Source organism: Haliotis rubra, unplaced genomic scaffold, assembly GCF_003918875.1.
Source record: "Haliotis rubra isolate DU_JTF1 unplaced genomic scaffold, ASM391887v1 Scf580, whole genome shotgun sequence".
In the NCBI taxonomy this organism is placed as follows: Eukaryota; Metazoa; Mollusca; class Gastropoda; order Lepetellida; family Haliotidae; genus Haliotis; species Haliotis rubra.
Genome location: NW_025767280.1, coordinates 614,397 through 636,008, shown reverse-complemented (window position 1 = coordinate 636,008; position 21,612 = coordinate 614,397). Strand labels below are relative to the sequence as shown.

The following is a 21,612-nucleotide window of genomic DNA, read 5'->3' as shown; positions in this document are numbered from 1 at the left end:
CAAATCATACTCACACTGGGGAATGGGATCAATGATTGACATCAAACACTCTATCCAATAGACTACCCCATCGTCTCCCACATAAACTGAATGTTACTTTCAATTCATTCATGTAACAGCTAGTGTTGGGAATTGGTTGAAATCTCACAATTGATGATTGCTTCATTACCAACGAACAATCATCGAAAAAATTGGTTAGCGTCATTTTTCAGATTTTCCTATCCAGGTTGTTATTGCAGATATGTATAACATGATGCAACTTGCTACTTTAAAGTGAAGACTTATATATCATAAACATAAACTTTCTGGAGTCTTCAAGAAATATTCAGTCATGGCTTTTCAGTTAGTGAAGTGAGTTTTCTATGAATTAAACACGTTTTCAGGCACTGACAACTTCAACGATATGTTCCATTGTCAAGTATTTCAAAGACGAAAAAAGAAGTTAAAAAATCGTTTATGTTCGATTATGAGAAAATGTGATCGATTGCTTGGTTGTTTGGTCACTGCGACCAATCTTCGATTATTTCAATTAAACGGAACACCACTAGTAACAGCCCACTATATGGCCTGCTTCATTTACATGGGGGGGGGTCATGGATGTTTGTCTAGTACAGTGACAACGTTTGACATCCAACATGTCTTGAAGAAATTATCCTAATTTGGTAATGACATAGATGAGCCAAAGCTGACAAAATCAGCAAAATGTCCACTGCCATCAAAACCAATGAACAGCACTATTCAAATAAAACTATTTTATACAATACAGGAAACGTGATGTCATAAAATACAACCCTGTGATGCTGAAAAGGATGACAATGTTTCTTCCGTTATGGAAAGAATGCTCAATGACTAACTTCAAACAACGGAATTAAGAGGATTCTACTTACGTAACAGTCTTACTCTTCCATCAATAAAACTATAAGCCATGCAACATTTACCTGTACTCTAAGGCCTAAAATACCATCTGTAGGTTTTTCAGTTAAATTATTACATTACTCAGTCATTTCAAATAAATTCTAGTTGTATCAACATTCTCAATTCTTCACAAACACCATTACTTCCTGAAACGTCAGTGATAAACTATTACATGTATAACAAAGCAATGATAACAACAGGTATCCATGCTGAACTGTCAGCAAGTAGCTGTTCATATTTGGGGAAATGTTCGTAGATATTAAGGAAGGAAAACAATACTGGATGGAACTGGTCTTCGGACTGCATCACATTTTGAAGCCCTGTGCACTCTCCCCACACACCGTACTCAGTGCTAAGTACTATTCTCCATGACCCTCTCCTAAATACATGTTTGTTTTGTTTTTAATGTTTATGCCCCACCTCCCACTTAGTCGCTAAATCAGTTTCAAAATCATACTTATTTATTTATAAAAATAGAACTGTGTAATTTTTTCATTCTCTCCCCCTGCACCATGTTCTTTGTTCCCTCCTTTCACAGTGACCCTTATATGTATGTTTATGTGATTTACCATGTATTCCCTCAACCCTGATCAGTTCACTATTTCCCATCATGATGATGAGCCATTACACTCAGTTCTTTATCTCCATGGTGACGGTCGAGTCACTGCTCAGTACACTATCTCCCATCGTGATGGTTGGCGACAAAAATTTTCCTCATAGTCATCGCGCTCTTGTTTCTCCTCTCCTTTCTCGCGACCTTGCCCACAGAAGCTATTGAAGGTCATGTCAGGGTCAAATCCCATGATTTCCCGTTCATCTTGGATACGGAAGGAGAACGTTGACTCCCTGGTGCCAATGAAGTACCTGGAGAAACAACAACAGCTCATCAAACTGAACATAAAATCAAAAGTAGCAAACATGCCTACGAAGAACAGCTTCATGAATCAGTGAGTGGTTTGATGCTGCACCTGCTCCATCAAGGATATAGATAAGTGTTTCAAGGAGGTCAACACAAATGTTTCAAGGAGGTCGACACAATTGTTTCAAGGAGGTCAACACAACCGTCTCTAGGTCAACACAACTGTTTCAAGGAGGTCAACACAACTGTCTCTAGGTCAACACAACTGTTTCAAGGAGGTCAACACAATTGTTTCAAGGAGATCAACACAATTGTTTCCAGGTCAACACAAATGTTTCAAGGAGGTCAACACAACTGTCTCTAGGTCAACACAACTGTTTCAAGGAGGTCAACACAAATGTTTCAAGGAGGTCAACACAACTGTTTCAAGGAGGTCAACACAACTGTTTCAAGGAGGTCAACACAACTGTCTCTAGGTCAACACAACTGTTTCAAGGAGGTCAACACAAATGTTTCAAGGAGGTCAACACAAATGTTTCAAGGAGGTCAACACAACTGTTTCAAGGAGGTCAACACAAATGTTTCAAGGAGGTCAACACAAATGTTTCAAGGAGATCAACACAAATGTTTCAAGGAGATCAACACAAATGTTTCAAGATCAACACAAATGTTTCTAGGTCAACACAACTGTTTCAAGGAGGTCAACACAACTGTCATAAGGAGGTCAGCCAATCTGTTTCAAGTATACTACAGAATATTCTCTTCTTTCAGAGAGGGGTAAAATTAAGGGGCTCCGAAAATGGTACATATGTAACTCTAGTTAGTTATGACCAGTTGAACATTGGAACCAATTTTATTCCCAAGACCTCAGCTACCAGTATGAGCCTGTATCTGATAACCTGCCTTTGGGACCATTTATTTCTTCAAATTCACATGGTATTTTGGACCTTTTATTTCTTCAAATTCATACGGTAATTAGAGTAAGTTAGAATCAACTATTTCATCTCTGTACCTTGCATGTGCACAGATCCACTGGTCAATGATGGCCACACCACCATCCATGTACTTCTCTAGAATCTCCTTCGATGGTTGGAACCGATAGACTTCATAGCCAGACAGAAGATTCTTTACCTCCTCGAACTCTGGCAGGAGTGAAAAAAATACAAAATTTATCAAATATATTCTTCTTTTAGAATCCATTTCTTTCAAAGTTTATATCTTATGGCATTTAAAAAGTCTGATGTTCACTACATTGTAAAAAGGACAAAACTGCTAACATGAATACAACTTGTATTTGTATGAATTCTGGCAATAAAGTTAATACAAGATTATAAGAAACTTGACATGTTAGACAGCAAAATTCTTCATAATCACAAGAAATCTGTTAAAAGCAGACACATTGTACAAAAATCCGAACTAATATAAGTCACAGATGTTCAACATACAGCACATGGGCTTAGTGCCAACAAGGATCAGTCTGAAATAATCTAAAAAAGAATCCATGACAAGTATAGCCGGGCATAAGGGAGAGAACACTGCACAACAAACTGACAGGCAACAGCTGTAATGAAACAGACAAGATCCTGATGACTAAAGTCACCAATCATTGTATTTTTTAATTGTTGAAGAATGCTAATGGGAGATAATCACAAGGAAACCTTACCCCACTCTTCACGAGCATCTGTAGAAATGAAAACCTTTTTCAGATCATATTTCTTCAGAAGTTCCATAATTTTCTCAGCAGCACCTGCAAGAGTTGGTGTGTCTTTTTTCCTGGAGATCGCAAAGTCGGCTCGTCTTAGGTGTACCCCAATATATGGCCCTCCCTTGGCTTGGCCCTTTTTCTTCTGCAAAAGAAAGCATTTTCAGTTTGGGGACCGTTCATAATTAATGGGTAAGGGGGTGATGATGATTTTAAAGGGGGTCACCTATTTTGTTCTGGGGAGGTAGGGGGTCAACAATTTTGTACACATGTACTAGGGGATGTCAGCAATTCACATGTACATGCAGGATGGAAACTCACTCTGTACATACATCTCACACACACACATTCACATTGTACATGCTCCATACACAATCATCACACACACACACACACACACACACACACACACACACACACACACACACACACACACACACACACACACACACACACACACACACACACACACACACACACACACACACACACACACACACACACACACAACCCCCAATCCCTCCCATAAATTATGAACAGTTCCTTAATGAGGACTTTAGATCCTTAGGTGTGATTTCAAGGGTTTGCCGGCTCTATGCCTGGTCATCCCTCTGTACTAAATGCCATTTGTGATTGTACAATGTCTAATTTAAACATCCCTGAAAAGCATTAGGGATGATCAATTTTTTCCTGAAAGCTATATCTGGTGCATCAAATAAGATTAGCAATATCAAAGCAATATCACGACGGGGGACACACTCTTTCAATCCATCACATTCAGTCCCACCTCAATACTCTGGAAAATCCAGACTTCATGCAAATATATTACTCAAAAAAGATTAAGAACACATGATTTTTTACTGACACAGTTGATCCTTCACAGTACAGTGAAAAGTCATAGGTCTTTTCCATCTTGTGGTCAGTTTTCTGTCCCTTACACCATCTACACTACACAGTATTTCAGTGATATCACAGTATGTTAGTTTATAGCTGAGGGTAAGCCCAGAACGAAGAACACAGATGTATACATCTTTGATGAAATCCTCAAGCATGGGCCACTAAGGATGATAATCGGTGCAAATCTGGGACTTGAACCCAATATCACCAGATCCTGTCATACTCAAGGGACACAAATCTCCACACTCACCTGCATCATCTAGAATTGTGAGACAAACCTTGCTAATATGTTTATGAATATGACAAAAGAAGTTATTTTCTACATTTAAGTTAAACTTGGCATATTACCTTGTCTTTCGTCCAATCTCCATTTAACACAGTTTTGTCTGCTACGTCTGTTGAGTCGAGATACTTGGCCCGGAAATCATCCCCAATTTTCTTCAGATGTTTAGCAAATACCATACTCCTCCTGGCCTGAGGTTACCATGGAAACAGAAAAAGCATAACCTTAGGGAAATAGATAGTGATGAGAATCAGGTTGGGGTTTATCATGGACAGATTGTAATCAGCAAAGTGTTTTCAGGTGTAATATTACATACTTTCAATGAAACCTTGAACATTGTAAAACTAATACATGATAACAGTTTCCACCATGATCCTATATGAAAATTTCACATTTGTTGAAACATGGCTATCATGGACATGAACTGGTGTTTACTTTGTCAGGTGTTTACCTTCTATAAGCCACCTGTGCTACTGCCACTGCATTCTCTTCCCACAGAGGTTACTTGTCATCTTCCTACGAACCTCTGTTCTAATACGGCCATATTTCCGGGTTCTCGTAAAATCACCTAGTGGTGAAAAATCGCAACAAATATCGCACTTCTTTCTATCTAATCAGAACACGTTTTACATTGACTTAGATCCAACTTGTGTTGAGGTGACACACAAGACATTTAATGGCTAGCTTGTCCGTTGTTAATGGCTAGAGGTTGTTAACGAGGAAGCTGATGGAGACGCCATTGATCCACCATTACATGACTGAGTTCTGTCTAGAAGAAACATTTGCACATCGTGCAGGGGAAGAGGTTCTAGTTTTCCCGAAGCATACGGAAATTACCGAGGCCTTGCGAATGATCACTTTTGAAACAACGTCGCTGATTGCACAACTAAATCTGATTGCAACCAGTCACGAATCCTGAACACACGCACCATGAAAGGGCCGTATTAGAACAGAGGTTCGTAGGAAGATATGACAAGTAACCTCTGTGGGAAGAGAATGCTGCCACTGGTTAGAACACTGATGGTTGGAGCAGATTGTTTAAGTTTCATCCAAAGTGAAAATGTAAAGGCTATAAAAGTAACCATTAAATTTCTGCAATAATTCACTTCCCAACTTCAAGGCACAAAAATCTGAAAGATTGGTTTAGTTTGGTTGCTTAGCGCCACACACAGCAATATGGAGTCAATCTGTAAATAATCAAGTCTGAACCAGACAATCCAGTGATGCAATTGGGATAAGATGACATGTGTCAACCAAGTCAGCGAGCCTGACCACCCGATCCCGCTAGTCGTCTCTTACAACACCAGATCTGAAATATGGTTCCCCAGTGGTTCCTGGTATATATTCCTTATTCAACTACTTACCGTCCAATACTTGATGTCTCCAAAACGATCATGCATCACTGTCTCCGCCCTGTCAACCATGACTGACCTGCAACAACAAATTGTCACATGTGACCTTGTACAGTCACCCCTCGTCATAACGCGGGTCTTGGGGTCCATGGATGACCACACGCATTATACATAACACAGAATAAAGGCCAGGGAAAAATTATATTTTCCATAACATTGCATAACTGCTATTTCATGTATAGTGTATTAGGGGTTTATGGACACATAAGAACAATTTGTTATTGTCCCGCTGATTATCACAACAACTGCAAATCTCACCATCATATTTAAGACATCTTAAAAAACCATCATGATAGCATTACACTGACTGACTGACTGAGTTTGGTTTACGCCGCTTTTAGCAATATTCCAGCAATATCACGGCGGGGGACACCAGAAATGGGCTTCACTCATTGTACCCATGTGGGGATTCGAACCCCGGGTCTTCGGCGTGACGAGCCAACGCTTTAACCACTAGACTACCCCACCGCCCCTGATAGCATTACAATGTCTGTGTGATCTATTATGAGTGTAAACACTACCGTCAGAAAAGATAGAATCCCATTGATATTTGGAGCTTGAACATTTGAAAACCGTTTGAATATAGGAAGGCGTTTCCTATTCTCGCTGTACTTACGGATATCGGCTGAAAAAATAACACAAACAATTCTTATCGTAATCAATGCTTGTTGTTTTTAAATGAAGGGCCTTCTCCTCTAACATCTACATCTATCAGCTGCCAGATCCATCAGGTGAATTACCACTCGTGAGCCCGGTGATAAACAATGCCATCCGCCATTGACGAAACGAGGCTTCTCCCATTCTCGCGGTATTACCAGGAATTAACTTTATTGAGTGTATGTAAGAGCAATCCTGCCGGAAAGGGCGGGAAAAAGTAATAATATGTCCAAGTTGGTATAAAATCCCCAATATTCGTGACAATGCAAGATTTTGATCACTTACAGACTTGGTCCACTTCCTAGTTACCAGTCGGTGATGTAAACAACCGGTAAGTGTCGCGCATCGTAAACGTGTTTACCGCGAGAATAGGAGACGGACCTATACTATTTGAATAAAAGAGCAATTTTACTTCAATTACAAAAATTGCTAATATATCCCCTATACATCTACATCTATTTTTACGTCTATCCTCTACACCTTTCCTGTGGGTAATTACACAGATTGTATATACATAAATGTCTGTTTGTTCTTTGCTCTTTTCTATTTTTAGGCATTAGTGAGTGATGCATTCAGACCAGCACATTTGATTTCTGTAGCTGTTGTTTCTGACTTCTATAACATCTATACACAAAACGACAATACCATCAAAGGCACTATACTTGTCCTGCATTAGTTTACTGTTGTTAAAATCACAACTTGAAAAGACAAGAAAAAGAAATTCATTTTGGAAAGCTTATCTCATTGGTAAAAGACCAATGAATTAAGGGAAGGATAACAATATATGGAAGGACAACTTCTTTTTTACAGTGAAACGATGTTTCAGTGTAGGTTCTAATACTGTTGGTGTTCGTTCCTTACTCTTTCAACTTCTAAATGCCTCTCAAAGAAGTTTACCAATGCCTCCTTCATTTTGATTTCACTGGTCAAGGTCACTTAAGGTTGACGTGATTTGTCCTTCTAAGGAGAAGTCAGTTGATGATAAATGAGTGAGTGAGTTTAGTTTTACGCCACACTCAGCAACATTCCAGTTATATGGCTGTGGTCTGTACATAATCGAGTCTGGACCAGACAATCCAGTGATCAACAGCAATCTACGCAATTGGGATACGAGGACATGTGTCAACCAAGTCAGCGAGCCTGACCACCTGATCCTGTTAGTCTCCTCTTACGACAAGCATGGTTACTGAAGATCAATTCTTAACCCGGATCTTCACAATGCTACCAGATTTTTCACATCCAAGGCAATAAACATGACACTTACATGCCGGTGGTGTTGCTACCAGACTTTTCACATCCAAGGCAATAAATATGACACATCCAAGGCAATACATGCCTTACATGCGGTGGTGTTCTGTAGCTTTTCACATCCAGAAAATAAACATGACACTTACTGTAGCAAGAAAGCCGGTGGTGTTCTGTAGCAAGAAAGGTTTCAGGAAACTGACCATTCCCTGTATGGACATGCACTGGAACGACTTAGCGTGGACTTCGTCCCCATAGTTGAAGAACCAGCCATCAAATACTCCAGTCTCCTCGTTCTAGGAAATAAGAACAGTTCTCCTAGAATTACTTTAAACAGATATTACTCATACTGTTTCCTTTAGGGGCGGTGGGGTAGCCTAGTGGTTAAAGCGTCTGCTCGTCACGACGAAGGCCCGGGTTCGATTCCCCCACATGGGTACAATATCTGAAGCCCATTTCTGGTGTTCTCTGCAGTGATATTGCTGGAATATTGCTAAAAAGCGGCGTAAAACCATACTCACTCACTCACTGTTTCCTTTAGTGGCAATGGGGTGGCCTAGTGGTGAATGTTTTCGTTTGTCAGAGCGAAAACACCTGTTCAGTTCCACACATGGGTACAATGTATGAAGCTCTGGAGTCCCCTGCCATGGCATTGCTAACAGCGATGTAAAACCCAACTCATTCACCCACTCATTTTGTTAACATAAATGTAATCTGTCTAAACCTGTCTAAACATGCTAACACAGTTATGAGGCTTGGTTCCACTCTGAAAGACTTTGACCCAAGGTGATTTCTGTACAATATGTTTGTCCTAGTTTTATCCTCATCCCTTAAGATAATATGATTTGGTTCCCTGTGACACATATATCACAATTTTATAAACATGCTTCCTAAAAACCTCTAAAAACATATCCTGACAACTTTTCCAACAATCTACTGAAGCTTTAGTCCTTTTTTAATATAGGATAAGCTTAAAAATTAAGCAATTTATGTGGTCCCAAATAGTCCATATCATAACAATTCCACATATACTACAAACAAAAAGTATGGGAACACCTTAAAATTTCAGTCATTTATAGGTGAGTGAGTGAGTATGGTTTTACGCTGTTTTTAGCAATATTCCAGCAATATCACGGCGGATGACACCAGAAATGGGCTTCACACATTGTACCCATGTAGGGAATCGAACCCGGGTCTTCAGCGAGGCTACCCACCCCCATAGTCATATATAAACTTAACACGTGGTGACGTCATTTATACTCTAAGGTAAATGCAACCTCTTGTGTGCTTAATGGGCACTTTAAACAACATGTTAGAACATACAGTGAAGCAACTGATTCAATATTCGTTGAGTTTGAGTGACATGAAACATTGTCAAAAACAGCGAAAAACAAGGGTGCTGAAACACACCAGCACCATGTTTGATTCAAACACCCAAACACAACAACCTAGTGCATGTGGAAGACAGACTTCCCATGCACACAAAAAGTTGTATTTACCTTAGAGTATAAATGACCTCACCATGTTTAAGTTTATATATGACTATCAAATTTTGGGTGTTCCCATACTTTTTGTTTGTAGTATATATTCAAGCATACTTCAAAGAACAAGAAGACAATTCATTTTAAAATTGTGTTTCACTTCACAACATTCAAATTACATCAGCAGTCAGAGATCTAAAATATTATAAAAATAAAAATAAAGTACAGTGGAAACCTGATAAGTATAATTTCAAGGGACTCGCCAAAATTGTTTACTTATCAGGTATTTTACTTATCCAAACTTATAAAAACCTGCAAATGACAACCATATGCATGTATATGTATCCATATGTAACAATGAACAACTTATCAGGGCTGGCCTGCAGTTGTCAGTGTATTGTCAACTGCTTGACGCCACCGAGCTGTAAGTAGGATGTTTGTTTGACTGGAGACTGACACGACTGCCCCTCATGTCGGATTATGTGGTGATCGCTAATTTAGTTATCCAGTCTCTTTTGTTAAGTAATTTACTTCCAGGGACCGTGAGAAGAAGTTTAGTTAAGCGGTATTGTTTACTTATCCGAGTTTAGTTAACCAGACTCTAATAGTGATAATTAATGAAGAAATTTGCTGGGACCAAAGAAAAGTGTTTACTTATCAGGTCTGTTTAGTTAAGCGGTCTTTACTTAAGCGGTTTCAACTGTATGTTCATGAGACTGTTCCTGGAGTTTTATTCAGTTTAAAAAAGCCAAAGAAACATAAATGTCCCCAGTTTAGGACAAAAGAAAGTGTCAAACAATGAAAAGGCAAATGAGTGAGTGAGTAAGTTTAAACACCAGAAATGGACTTCACACATTGTACCCATGTGGGGACTCGAACCCGTGTCTTCAGCATGACGAAGTGAACGCTTAAACCACTAGGTTACCCCACCTCCCCGCAAAGACAAATGACACAAAAATAACACAATAATAATCCAGGAAGAAAGAATTCTGAAAATATCCTTTTCCTGCAAAGCAGGATCCAGGTTTCATCCCAGATATATCTGTTTGTCCCATAAAGCCAAGTGTGATTTACAACCTCCAGACTTAACAAACTATTGATTGAAACAAGGAAAGGAAAAGATAATATGATCATTTGCAAACTATGCTGTAACACAACATATTATTGACATTCTGATTCAATATAAAAGAATCGATACACATTAATGGCATCTAAATCTAATGTTCTGTCACATAATGACACACCCAGCTTAAAAGAATCCCACCAGTTGCCAGGCAACACATTAATCATTGCCACTACATCCTGCTTGTCAATAATCGTCCTGATAAAGTAACAGCTGCTTGAAATTTGTTTGTCCAGAACACCAGGAAGACTGGAAACAATTTTTCTGGGACGTTTTATCATAATTTTGTTTCATCAAATATACCTGTACAGTCAAACACTGTTGTGTTTCAAAGTAAAAGGGGCGGTGGGGTAGCCTAGTGGGTAAAGCGTGCACTCATTGCACCGAAGACCCGGGTTTGATTCCCCACATGGGTACAATGAGTGAAGCCCATTTCTGGTGACCCCTGCCTTGATATAGCTGGAATATTGCTAAAAGCGGCTTCAAACTAAACTCACTCACTCAAAGTAAAAACCTGGTCAATGTGTATTCATTATTTAGTTATCGTGTGGCGCTTGTGACGAACTGCGGATAACTCGAAGCATTTATGTAGGTCCCTTCAACTTCCACACAACAATGTCTGACCACATGCAGTCTTAGAAATTCTTGTCTGTTTAAGAACAGTCCAGAAGATAAGTGGAAACCTTATTTAACCACTCCCTAGCTAAACCTGCTTGACCATGACAAAAATGTACACTATGTATATATTTTCTATTAGTTTTATTCAGTATGAATTTGTAAGTTTGTTGTTGAACTGGTGCAGAATTACAACCCTCAATGAGGACTTCCTCCACTGGACTGACTGACTGAGTTTGGTTTTACGCCACTTTTAGCAATATTCCAGCAACATCACGGCGGGGACACCAGAAATGGGCTTCACACATAGTACCCATGTGGGGATTCGAACCCGGGTCTTCGGCGTGACGAGCCAACGCTTTAACCATTAGGCTACCCCACCGCCCCTCCTCCACTGGAAGTTTCCCGTATCAGCAAACTTTTATAATCTTGGAGAAGCATGAACTACAATAGCTGTACACATCACTTGTGAGAACATCTTGGTGTAAAACAGAATGCAACCAGCTTTGACATAAATGAACTAATATTACATTAACGAGCAAGTGAATTAGGTTTTAAAATCTAGCAATTTTCCAGCAATACCATGGCCGTGAAACACCAGAAATAGGCTACACACACCACACCCACATGGGGAATCAAACTTAAGCAAACACTTTAACCACAAGACTATTCCATTGCTCCTAATGTTACAATACATGCATTACTAAATGCATTTTTACTATGCAACTTTCCACGCAACTTTTAGCAACATTCCAGCAATATCATGGCGAGGGACACCAGAAATGGGCTTCACACATCGTACACATGGGGAATCCAACTTGAGAAACACTTCACCACAAGGTACTAGTGTTGGGATTTGGTTAAAATCTCATAATTGATGATTGGTTCATTACTACCGATCAATCATCGAAAATAATTGGTTAGCATCATTTATGAAATTTGATAATGCACATAAAAATAAGGAAAAAACAAATAGTTCTTATGGGGTTTTTTGGCAAAATTTCACATCTTTAAAGGATGACTAGTATGTTAGTAACATAAATTTCTTGGAATCTTTAAGATAAATTCAATCGTGACTTGAAACGAGCTTGTAGTGCTTACGAAATGTAACAGACAAAACCAACCATGTGAAAAATATTGTTAATGAAAACAAGTGTTCCAGAATTGGTTGTGTCCGATTATGAGAAATTGTGATCGATTGCTTGGTCGTTCAGTCACTACGACCAAGCTTCGATTATTTCAATTAATCGGACCACCACTACAAGGTACCCCACTGCCCCATTTGTTTTATTACATGCATTACTAAAATTTAATCATGCTCACTGTGAGTTTAGTTTCACTCCACTTTTATCAATATTCCAGCAATATCATGGCAAGGGACACCAGAAATGGGCTTCGCACATCGTACCCATGTGGGGATCGAACCTGGGTCTTCGGCATGATGAGCCAAACTCAATCATTAGGCTTTCCCACCAACCCCTGCTCACAGAGCAACCTTGATTTGTGAGTGAGTGAGTTAATATTTAACGTCACATCGGCAATATCTCAGCCATATCGTGACGAACCTTGATTGTATTGTTATCTCCCATTGATGGCGGCACTCACCCAGGTGTACTTCCTGTACTCCATGGTGTGGCACTCCCGCATGTCCATCTTCTCCTTCCACTCCCCGCCCCAGCCCTCCTTGTAGTACTGGAGATAGTACACCTCATCCACCAGCCACGGCTTGGGAAGCACTGCATACACATCAAGTCAGAACATTCTTGGTCTAAATACAGCCTTGGCATACAAATACTCTTCATATTTGAGTGAGTGAGTGAGTGAGTGAGTTCAGTTTTACGCCGCACTCAGCAATCTTCCAGCTATATGGCGGTGGTCTGTAAATAATTGAGTCTTGACCAGATAATCCAGTGATCAACAGCATGAGCATCGATCTGAGCAACTGGGAACCGATGACATGTTGTTTTCATATTTAACGACAGTAGCAACTTAAGTTTGTTTCTTCAAACATCAATACTGAGAATCAAGACACGATAACCCAATTGACCACAATCATTCAGGACCCGTGAAGATCCTGGGTAGAATAGGTCTTCAGCAACCCATGCTTGCCATAAAAGGCGACTTTGCTTATAAAGGATATTTGTATGCGACTAAACCCATCGGGTTTCAGGCTCGCTGACTTGGTTGACACATTTCATCGGTTCCCAATTGCGCAGATCGATGCTCATGCTGTTGATCACTGGATTGTCTGGTCCAGACTCGATTATTTACAGACCACCACCATATAGCTGGAATATTGCTGAGTGTGGCGTAAAACTAAACTCACTCACTTACTCACAATCATTCAGAATATAATAAATGCAATTTTGCCCCATGTGCTGCATTTCAAAAATGCTAAAAACCTGAGCTGACCTGAGCTGACAAACCTAAACATATAACCAGGATATTTGTATGATTCAAACCCACCTCTAAATTTTAGGTTTCTAGCATGCAGTAGGGACATAATCTGCAGAGAGTATGGTAGCTCCTTGGACATATGTCCTCTTCATTGTAATCTATTCACAACACTAATATTAAAACAATATTAGAAACACAGGTATATATATATCGGCAGGATTACCTTTCAGAAAGTCCTCAAACTCAATGACCGGTACATATTTTCTGAGACTCGGGACATCAAAGAAGACCGACCATGGGATGCGTGACTGGTCCATTTGGCGGTTGGCCCAGTGGTACAGGTGTCCCCAAGGAGGCAACACCAGAATCCAGGGTGAGTCTTCATTGAGGGTCTCAACCAGGTTGGCCATGCGCAGGTACACATCACGACGTAGGTTGAATCCCTCCCCTGGGTTCACTTCCCACAACAGATACCTGGAATGGGAACATTCTCAAAGTTCCAGATAGGCTACATTTTTGCATAAAATATGCAAATAAATTTTTGCATATTTTATGCAAATACATTTTTGCACAAAATATGCAAATAAATCACCACAAACAATTAATCACCACAAATTTGTTTTGAGTTGCTTCCATAAAATCATGCATGAATAAAATTAAAGGTGAGGTGAGGTGAGGTGAAATTGGGTTTAACGTCGTGCTTGAGAATATTTCGCTCATATGACGACATGCATGCGTGTGTATGTGTATGTGCGGCTGCTTGTACTAGCCCAGACTTAAGCTGGTTTTATAGTGCTAGCCCACTGAGATACCATGCCGCAGTGAAGCATGAATACCCTACTCAGACACATTATACTGACTCCGAGCCGACCAGTCCTTGTTGTACCCATTAATGCCGAGCGCCAGGCAGGGACCAACAAGTACCATATTTTAATGTCTTTTGGTATGACGTGGTCGGGGATCAAACCAGCGACCTTCCGCTCTCGAGGCGGACGCTCTAACCACTACACCACGGAGGCGGTCGAATAAAATTAAAACCCAATAGAATACCAATAGTATGGATGGGTATAAAGAAATATTATCATCTTCATCAATGATACTTTCATCTGTGACAAGAAACAAAGATATATTTAGCTGATACTTACATTTACATAAATGATACTCATATTTATGCTTATGATATTATAATCTTCTTCTACCTGGCATCATCGATCAAATTATCAACTTTGATAACCACATTTTCTAGATTAATGAACTTAAGTTCTGGGTCGAGTTTATACAGCAAATGGCTTAATTCATAATGACTGATTGTTTTTTTTAACTTTTAACCCTGATAGATTCTTATTGGGGTACTGTTAGAACATTTGAAAAATAACTCATCCATTAAATTTGTCGCATTGAAAAATTTGAAAAAAATAAATGGATAAAAATTGTCACATTATTAAATAAATATTATTCACTTAAGGGGGGTGTTTTTTGGTGGGAATGCTGATATTTGAAATTTGCAAATGAATTTCAGTAAGTTGTGAAAATACAGAAAAGGCCAAATGAAAATATACCACCAGCACGCTACTAGTCATTCAAATAAATGATGAATATATTTGTATAAACAATATCCAACTATTGTGGCAACTTCACAAGACAATATCATAGTCTGAGTAAAGATACCCATAATAGTATCATATACGGATATATCATCTACGTAGATCTATTAGCATCTGTGTACATGAATGTATCTTCTACACAGGTGTAAGTATCTTCTACAGGACTCCAGATAATTTTTCATGATCAGGAGTACGTGCTCAGGTTTCAATATATGAATAAAACCTTAAGAGTACATTTAGAGTACTGAATGGAAATTAATGGCGTATCAGTAATCTTGTGTTTCGTTTCATATATGCACCACAACATTGCTACTCTTGTGTAAACAGGTCAATAAACAATAACACAATAATTTTTCAGATAAATACGTATGTAAATGATTCTAAGACCTCACACCATTGGGTATGATGTTTTGATTAAATTATTTCAACCATTATCTTGCATATGTTATGCCTATTAGCTTTGGTTCGATTTCCCGACCGACCCTACATATTCATCGGCCTAACAATTTTACTCACCACAACAATAAATTAAATTTATTTTCTGACACATGAGTAATGTAAAATATATTTTGCAAAAATGGATACCTACCCTAGTTCTGAAATATAGGAAATCGGAACAGAACATTTATTTTCTGGGCCTTATCTGTATCTTCTACACAGGTGTTATCTGGAGCCCTGCTTCTACGTAGGCGTCTGTAACATCTACGTAGATGATAAAACAATATTACACTCTTGCAATAACACCATAAACTCCTCTGCAGTGAATATACATGAAAGTATGATATTTCTCTTCTTGCAAGTGACACATGTATCATTGGGCTTAGCTTGTTCAACATCCGACACATTTTGGCATACAATAAACAGAAGAAAATTACAAATTGCCTAAAACAGCAATTTAAGATGAACAAAATTTGTAAAATGTGAATTCTTTGGATTAAATCTACCCAACAGACTAGATCCAGGGGAGTTTAATGTTACCCAAATAAGACTATTGAATTCCCCATGAGAATAATGAGATGTAAGTAAATGCCTACATCCTGGATTCCATGCATCACTAGACGGCTGAGGGGTGGAAATAACTTTAAAATTGCTAGTGTACTCCGGTACAGTGGCACATGTAAATCACTTGCCCTGATAATTTTTCCACTATACCGGCCGTTTTCTTGTTGATTTTTTAAATAAACAACATAATTAATATTGGAAAGTCAACTGGACACTGGTACAGTGTGATATACAAATTTGCTTGCCCGACAGAAAAAAACACTGGACTCAGGTGTCGGGCAATGGGTTATTTCCACCCCTGCGGCTGGACATGACTTAACATACTGACCGAGCATGGTCTCAGTACATACATTAACAGTCATGTCCTCAAACCCTGTACAACCTGTCTGTTACACAGGTAACAAACGTAGCATTCTGAGTTCACTATTTATAGGACCGATTTTGATAAATTTGACTGCCATCAAGCTTAAAATATAGGACATCGTAACACTAACTTGTCGACTATGATGCCACAAGCCAGTGCTATATCAAGACACTATGATATCTGTGCCAGCTAGCTGACTGTACAGGTTCTGTGATACAGTAACTCGCCAATCATATAACTGCACTATTTAACAAGTGATTATAAAGTGATATTCACATGCAGCAGTATACAGGTAAAGTAAATACAGGCAAGCACAGTTGTGTCGAACTCTGATAACTCGATATCTCGGTTGTCTCGATATAACATCTCGGTCCCGGCAAAATCCTTCATAATTTAGCATTAATCAAGCTCTTTTAACTCGATACGGATGTCACGATATTTCGGATATCTCGATATAATTTCATGGTCCCAACAAGCAAAATTACCATTTTAACTCGATATTTGCAAAAAAACTTGATATTCAGCTACCTTTCATGGGCAAGTATCCCTATGAACTGAGGTTGTTTCCACACGTTTCCACACGGTGCGGCATGAATCAAAGGGATGCAGTAGTGTAAACTAGTTAGGGCTAATTGAGTTGAAGGTGTCACTTGTTTGTTATTTAATTAGGATTAATTAAGAAGGAATTTATTAGGAAATACTCATTGTTACGACTAAACACTACTGATAATGGATTATAGTTTCGAATCAAAACATGCTGCGATCCAAGGTTTTGTGTAATCACGTGACTTTCATGTGATTGTTGAGTTGTTTCTAAATGATATGTGAAGATATGCCCTGGTCGGATGTCTCGAGGCCCGGATAACTCAATATTTTTTTCTTGGTCCCATGAATATCGAGACAACAGTGCTCGACTGTAGTCAGTTAAATACTACTGAGGTGGATGAAGGATCCACGGGGTCATGCATAATACCCAGATCAGAAAGTTCACAGTGGGAAAGGGGATGCACACTCACTGTCACTAGGTCCAGGTTAGTGTATATCCTGGGATACTATACATGTTATATATGTCAAGTGTTGTACAAAACATTGTATTTCCCTTATATTTAAGGAAGTTTACAGTCTGTCTGTCCATCCATCTGTCTGTATATACTATTGTGGACTAACTTCTGATATTTAAGGTGGTAGGGGTAGCCTAGTGGTTAAAGCGTTGGCTCGTCAGCCGAAAATGAAATACCACTCAACATTCATAATACCCACTCCAATAAAATTACAGTGGGTTTTGAGTACCCACATTAGGGTTCGATTCCCCACATAGGCACAATGTGTGAAGCCCATTTCTGGTGTCCCCGCCGTGATATTGCTGGAATATTACTAGTCAGTCAGTCTGATGTTTAGCTATAAGTCTAGCCCACTCTGCTTCCATGCTACTGTCTTACATGGGTACCAGACTCTGACACAGTATGCTGACTCTTAGCAGAGTAGTCTTTGATTTATCTAACGTCATAATGCTAAGACAGGGCTCCAGTTAGTTTTTCAACATCAGGAGTACGTACTCCTTATTTGTTCAATATAGGAATACTGGAAAACCTTAGCCTACATTTAGAGTACTGAATGGAAATTAATGGAGTATCAGTAATCTTGTGTTTCATTTCATATATGCACCACAGCATTGCTACTCTTGTGTAAACAGGTCAATACACAATAAAACAATACTTTTTTCAGATAAATACGTCTGTAAATGATTCTAAGACCGTACACCATTGCTGTGGTGTGTATCTGCTACGTTTTCTAAATTATTTCCTACCATATCGTGCTTATTTTTTATCCGTACATATGCCGATATCTGGAGCCCTGTAAGTGTATCATCTTGAAAGAACCATCTTTAATATCTTTTGGTAGGACATGTACATGGAATCAAACCCAGATCTTTAACTGGACCACAAAGCCACTGCCAAACTGGGCTTGTGTCCAGATGTGTATTATCGACCTTATAGTTCCGAGTCTACATCTGGATGTTTCATTTATGCCATGCTAGAAATGGAGACTTTTGACTTTCAATTAATATGATAATTGTTAGTTTCAAGGCTGATGTTTATCATACATGCTTACATGCTTGAATTAGACTTGCACCAACCTAAACATAACTTTTGTAGTTATTTTCAATGTACTTGTTCTTCTTCCTAAATGAACATGCATTTCAATGGTTTTGATGATATCATGTGTATAATATAAAAATACGTGTCGTGGGTAATGTCAGTGATATCTACACAGACACTGACATCAATGATGGGGAACGTAGAGACGGTGCTGAGCAAAAGGGGTGTGGCACTGATGGGTGTTGACAGATGTTTTCAAATATTTCACACGAAACATACAATATAACAAACTTCTTAAATTGTTTGAAGCTCACCTATCTAATAATACAAACATAATAAACAATTTAACAATGATTTTTCCCCCAATTGCGGTCCGTGTGACTGAAAATGAGATTTGTTTACATATCACGAAAATACCAGCACATTCGTTTCTTGCCTCACCTCGGTGCCTTTGCCTCGCCAAATTCCACCTTGTGACCTGATGCTGGCTGAAGATCCTCTTCATCATCAGTGTGACAACTGATGCTTGTCAATGCCGTTGCCAAAACGGCTAATAACAGTATTTGTGACCTGACATAAGCCATCATGTGTTTGAGTTTGCCACGCTGGAACAGCGGAAAGGAGAGTGAATAAGGGAGGTAACTCTTACATGTACCAGTAACCAAACCGGTTTGTGAACTTTTTATCAAAAGATTCTGCGGAAGTATCCATAGCTTTTATTGGCCCATTAGTTGTCACAGCTTGTGTCGTTGTGTGAAAAGAGATCTAGTCCACTAGTTGTGTTGACAACAAAGCTCCACAGAAGTAGTCTACTCCGGTAATACAAGTTAGTCCAGCTGATGGCCACGCTATTTGAAACATGTTTAACTGAGTAGAAAAAATAACTCATATTGAACTTAAGAATCGTAAAGGCTTTGTCGATGTAGCCCTAAAACATCGATAAAATGTGCATTTGTATGTTTGTATAGTATTCATGTCTCGACAGATTAGAATTTGTACGAATATGAATATAGAGACTCGTGTGAAGGAATTTCATATTCTGTGAGGTGAGGTGAATTGTAATTGGGTTTAACGTGGTGCTTGAGAATAATTCGCTCATATGACGACGTGCATGCGTGTGTATGTGTATGTGCAGCTGCTTGTACTAGCCCAGACTTAAGCTGGTTTTATAGTGCTAGCTCACTGAGATACCATGCCGCAGTGAAGCATGAATACCCCACTCAGACACACTATACTGACTCCGAGCCGACCAGTCCTTGTTGTACCCATTAGTGCCAAGCGCCAGGCAGGGACCAACAAGTAGATCTACCATATTTTAACGTCTTTTGGTATGACGCGGTCGGTGATCGAACCCGCGACCTTCCGCTCTCCGGGCGGACGCTCTAACCACTACACCACGGAGGCGGCTTCACATTCTGTGTGTGTGCGTGCGTGCGCGTGTGTGTAAGACCCTGAGACTATATTTTCAACCTGTCTGTGAATTAAACCATCACAAATGACATATTTATCCTTTATTTGGAACTGACAATCTAAAAGCAGGGTATTTACATGACAATTGTTCAAGATAAATAGATTTAGCGATTTTTTTGTTAAGAATACTCAATATTACATAAATTCATCGATTACTGTAATTTACGATTTCATATTATACCAGGTAATATATGCCAGCCTCAAATGCGTACACATGTACGCGAGTAGACGTGGTATTGACAAACAAACCATTTAATGACAGGATGATAGGAAAACAATTCTTCAAGTGAAACCTCGAAACTATATTAATTTCCTGTAAAGAGTCACTCATTGTTTTGAGATGAACTTACCCATGAAGGTCCGGGTTAGAATAATGATCTTCAGTAACCCATGCTTGTCGTAAGAGGCGACTAACGGGATCGGGTGTTCTGGCTCGCTGACTTGGTTGACACATGTTATCGGTTCCCAATTGCGTAGATCGATGCTCATGCTGTTGATCACTGGGTTGTATGGTCCAGACTCGATTATTTACAGACCGCCGCCATATAGCTGGAATATTGCTGAGTGCGGCGTAAAACAAATTTCACTCACTCACTTTGAGATGCACTCCCTCATCAAACCGTACCCCCACCTCCACCCCCATCAGATACAAACATTTTTTAAAAACCAGGGCTGTTGCCTTAACCTGCGAAAATATGTCTTGATCTCTTTGTAATGCGAATAGGTGCTGTAACATAACGGTTGAAGTAGTCGATCTTCGCACTAAAACCTAACATTCCATTTTCCATTCTCTATCTTGCTACACTTTGTGTACCCCATTCTTCATATCTGCTGCCATGGTATCACTGTGCTTTTCGATCGCCCCACCGGAATTAAAGGCTAAAAGAGAGTAAGAAGCGCACGTAAAATCCCACTAACTACACACGAAATCGCCCACGGTTACGCACAAACCTTTCCTTTCCCGAACAGTGGCGTTAATAGAAGAACACCCTGGTGTGGGATGAGAGGATACGGTTTCCCTAGTAGCAATCCTATGTACTGACTGTCATCGGGAAACCATAAATACAATGTCTAAAGATAAAGGAATGAGCTTCAGACATCACTCTAAGAATTCGAGTATGAGTATAAATGCAAGATTTCCTTACCGTTGAAGTCCCCGTGAAGATCCGGAGTAGAATAGGTCTTCAGCAATGCTTGCCACAAATATGCTCGTAAGAGGCGACTAACGGGATCTCGCTGACTTGGTTGACATGTCATCGGTTCCCAAATGTGCAGATCGATGCTCATGCTGTTGGTCACTGGATTGTCTGGTCCAGAGTCGATTATTTACAGATATAGCTGAAATATTGCGAGTGCGGCGTAAAACCTAACATTCCTCTCAATCTTGCTACTCTTTGTGTACCTTACCGTTGAAATGAAATTGTAAATGAAATTATTACAACTGGTTTTAATTCTTTTATCCATGGTGGTCCAATGCTCAAATCACT

General features: G+C 39.4%; 1 protein-coding gene across 3 annotated transcripts; it reads right to left on the bottom strand.

The window, feature by feature from the left end:
• Positions 1-979: 979 nt before the first annotated feature.
• Positions 980-19,275, bottom strand: LOC124254757 (GDP-fucose protein O-fucosyltransferase 2-like). 3 transcript variants are annotated; one of them, XM_046688605.1, is made up of 10 exons: positions 19,097-19,275; positions 13,810-14,060; positions 12,795-12,925; positions 8,130-8,266; positions 6,021-6,087; positions 4,722-4,847; positions 3,438-3,621; positions 2,787-2,916; positions 1,528-1,779; positions 980-1,446 (listed from the first exon to the last, which is right to left on the bottom strand). In XM_046688605.1, the coding sequence occupies exons 1-9, from the start codon at positions 19,240-19,242 to the stop codon at positions 1,584-1,586; spliced, it is 1,368 nt and encodes a 455-aa protein (XP_046544561.1). In that variant the 5' UTR covers positions 19,243-19,275; the 3' UTR covers positions 980-1,446; positions 1,528-1,583. The 3 variants fall into 3 exon arrangements, with proteins under 3 accessions (XP_046544561.1, XP_046544560.1, XP_046544562.1); XM_046688604.1 differs by having other exon boundaries at positions 6,021-6,091; positions 8,134-8,266; XM_046688606.1 differs by having other exon boundaries at positions 1,410-1,779; positions 6,021-6,091; positions 8,134-8,266.
• Positions 19,276-21,612: the final 2,337 nt, after the last annotated feature.

Excerpts from the sequence above, each read along its gene's own strand:
- LOC124254757 (XM_046688605.1), bottom strand. The coding sequence starts at position 19,242 with ATGATGGCTTATGTCAGGTCACAAATACTGTTATTAGCCGTTTTGGCA. Across the intron at positions 8,267-12,794 it reads AGTACAGGAAGTACACCTGG|AACGAGGAGACTGGAGTATT; the intron begins GTGAGTGCCGCC and ends CTTATTTCCTAG. Across the intron at positions 6,088-8,129 it reads CTACAGAACACCACCGGCTT|GTCAGTCATGGTTGACAGGG; the intron begins TCTTGCTACAGT and ends TTGTTGTTGCAG.